The sequence below is a fragment of the Mus caroli genome, unplaced genomic scaffold, assembly GCF_978045245.1.
Source record: "Mus caroli unplaced genomic scaffold, Mus_caroli_1 scaffold_8, whole genome shotgun sequence".
In the NCBI taxonomy this organism is placed as follows: domain Eukaryota; kingdom Metazoa; phylum Chordata; class Mammalia; order Rodentia; family Muridae; genus Mus; species Mus caroli.
Window position 1 is genome coordinate 60154574 of NW_028227263.1, and position 3343 is coordinate 60157916.

Sequence of the window (3343 nt, forward strand, 5' to 3'; positions counted from 1 at the left end):
GCCTCAAGAATTTGATACTTATTCAAGAATTGAGCCTACTGCAATCTAGGCCAGGTGGGTTGCTTCTGGCCTATTTGTTCTAATTATTAGAGTAGTTAGCACAGAAACCATATATGAATTAACTGTCATTGTTTACATGCTTCTTCCATCTCAAAAATTTAGTTGTTATCGTTTTCTTTTGTGTTGTTTGTATATTAAATAGATAAGGAATAATCAAGTAAACAGATATTCATTCAGTCTTAACACAAAGGGAAAATTAGCAATCCTTTTAGAAAGTTATATTCCTCAAAAGAGAATGGCTTAATCATAGAAGAGCAAAAACTGGTAATGTAACTTTATAGATTAGTCTGATATAATTTTCTGATCTTTGATCATATCAGTCTTCATCTGGGTATTTATTTACTCAAGGGAAAAATAAGTATCTACAGTTTTTTGAGAGTCAAAAATTACAAAATTTGCTTAAAATGTGAGCCACAAATCCATGGGCAGATACTTTGAATTTTTACATGAAGTGAACCACTTGGACAGAGATTTTGCTGCAACCTCTTCAAAGCACACTTGACATCACTATTTCTCAGGCTGTAAATCACAGGATTAAGTGCTGGAGGCAACACAGTATATAGCACAGAAAACAGCCTGTCTGCAATTGATGCTGAACTTGAGGGTGGCTTCAGATAGACAAAGCAAGCAGTAGCAATGAAAACACTGAAAACAGTGAGGTGGGGGAGGCAGGTGCCAAATGCTTTGGACTGACCTTTAGTGGTAGGAATCTTCAGCACAGTGGAGAAAATGTAAAAGTAAGAGATCACAACGCAGATGAAACAAGACATGCCCAGACAAACACCTATTCCAAGACTTGTATAAATGACCATAAGTGTGTCAGAGCAGGAGATCCTTAACAATGAGGGAACATCACAGAAAAACTGTGGTATCACTTTGGAGCCACAGAAAGGCATGGAAAATGTGCCAGCTGTGTATAAAGCTCCAAAGAGTACTCCAATAGCCCAGGAAACACCCACCATCAGCACACAGTTACCACTACTCATGATGGCCTCATAGTGTAGGGGACAGCAGATGGCAACATAGCGGTCATATGACATTGCTGTTAGAACAAATACATCCCCAGATGCAAAAGAAGTCATTAAAAACACTTGGAGGGCACAACCCAGAATAGAAATTGAGTTATTATGAGTTATGCTATTGATAAAGAAATTTGGGATTGGAACAGAAATAAAGAAGACATCCAACAGGGACAAGTTCTTTAGAAAAAAGTACATGGGTGTTTGGAGTTTCAGATCCAGAGTGATGAGCGTGATGATGAGTAGGTTACTCATTATGACTGCTAGGTACATTACCAGAAAGAACAACCCACATACAGTCTGTAGTTCAGGAGCAGACGAGAATCCCAGAAGGATGAACCCTGTTATTCTAGTGTCATTGGGCATTCTCAAGTCTTCCACAGCCTGTCAGGTGTGCAAAATAAACAAAAATTAACACATTGATACAGAAATTCTCTGTGGCAATGGAGTCAGGACACTGCATAGATACTATGACATTGTTATAGCTCCCCATTTTATCTTTCTATAAGGTGCCACTTTTAATGGATACATAAGTTGTACTAATTTACCATTTATGACAATTGTACCATGTTTATCTATACATTTTTAGAAAAATTATGAGATATGCCATTCTTTTCTTAACAGAATTGACTCTTTCCTTGAAATTGCAGTTGTTCAATTGGCAACATAGAAGAATAAAATCTTCAAGTCTCTCCCTGCACTATTTTATTACTTTTGTCTTAATCTTGGTTCAGAGCAGGGCTATGCTTTATATGGTCACACTTACAATATAACAAGAATGTGCCTAAAGTTAATAAGTGGCTTGTACCTATAATATTTTCCAAAGATTGACAACTGCCATATTTTATCAGTTTTTCTGGCCCTTTTGAGTAGAACCTGGATTCCTTTTGCTGGCTTCAATTTTGCTTGGACAAAATCATCTTTCATGTATATTCCTCAATGGTGAGCCTGTGCAATTAAGCAGGAATGATCATCTCCTAGGGGCCAGTTTGGCTCATTTTGAGATTAACATCTAAAAGATTAAACACCTTTTAATAAAAAAGATAGTTCTACTTTCTAGCAGAAACTATTTTCTCTGGATCAAATGAGGATTTACCTCCATTCATCCTTATTAATTTTAATCTTATTGATAGTATTCATTGTTCAGAACAGAGATAACAACCTGTTCACAGTTTGATCAGGCACACATCAGATCAATAGCTGTTATCCTTCTTTCCTAATGATCTATGACTTCTTATTCCTGCCTTCAAATTCATATTCATTTTATGTATTTGTATTTATCCAATTCTTTCTCTGACTTCTACAGTTGTTTTTGTTTGCTTTTTGTGATGATTAACTACTTGTAATTTGCTGGAACTCTCTAATACCAGGCTTTTGTGCCATTAGATTTTCATAACAAAACAATTTAAATTTCCTCGCTTAAGAAAATAAAACTATGCATCACATCAAATTTATATGTAAAATAGGCATGTGTTGTAATTGTAAACTCTCAGATATAGTTACAGTAAATATTTTAACATATAAAAATAGATATCTGTCATCATGAACATTAACAAGGTAACAAAAACAGATTTGTTATTTAACAATTATATCATCTTAAATTTATAAAATCCTAAAACATTGAAGATATCAAGATTTTGATAAGAGATGAGAGTTGGAGCCTCCTTGGAAATGGGAAAGATGCACTTCTCCAGTGAAGAGCATTCGTGGGGTGTGTGTGTGTGTGTGTGTGTGTGTGTGTGTGTGTGTGTGAGAGAGAGAGAGAGAGAGAGAGAGAGAGAGAGAGAGAGAGAGAGACAGACAGACAGACAGACAGACAGACAGAGAGAATGTGTATGTGTATACAAAATATATTAAATCTGTTTCTCCTAGCCCCAGCTTCCAGAATGACAACTCTGTGACTAATTATTTATTATTAAATGCCTAGGCTATAAGCTTTGGTTCATTCTCTGGCTAACTCATAATTAACCCATTCAAACTAATTTATATCTACCATTTAGTTAGTTACATCTCCCACAGTCCATGACTTTTCTTCCTTGGAATCTCCCTCAATGTCTCCCCAAGTGTCTCCTTTGAATTTATCTCAAATCACAACATTTTATCTCCTTTTACATCCTTTTATTCTCTCGCCAATTCTCAGAATCCTCTGTCTTCCTGCCAGTGTTCCATCTCCTTATAAGAGATTCTCCAGGTGTGCTCATGTACATATAAGTACATACATGCATGTAATATCTTAGAAAACCAAAACCAAAACAGAAGGAGGT

At 35.9% G+C, this 3343-nt stretch overlaps 1 protein-coding gene across 1 annotated transcript; it reads right to left on the bottom strand.

The window, feature by feature from the left end:
- Window positions 1-439: 439 nt before the first annotated feature.
- On the bottom strand, window positions 440-1445 carry LOC110299351 (olfactory receptor 14A2-like). Its single transcript, XM_021169028.2, is given in 2 exon segments — window positions 440-476; window positions 478-1445. Coding segments are annotated over 2 exon segments (1005 nt in total).
- Between the last annotated feature and the right edge of the window lie 1898 nt (window positions 1446-3343).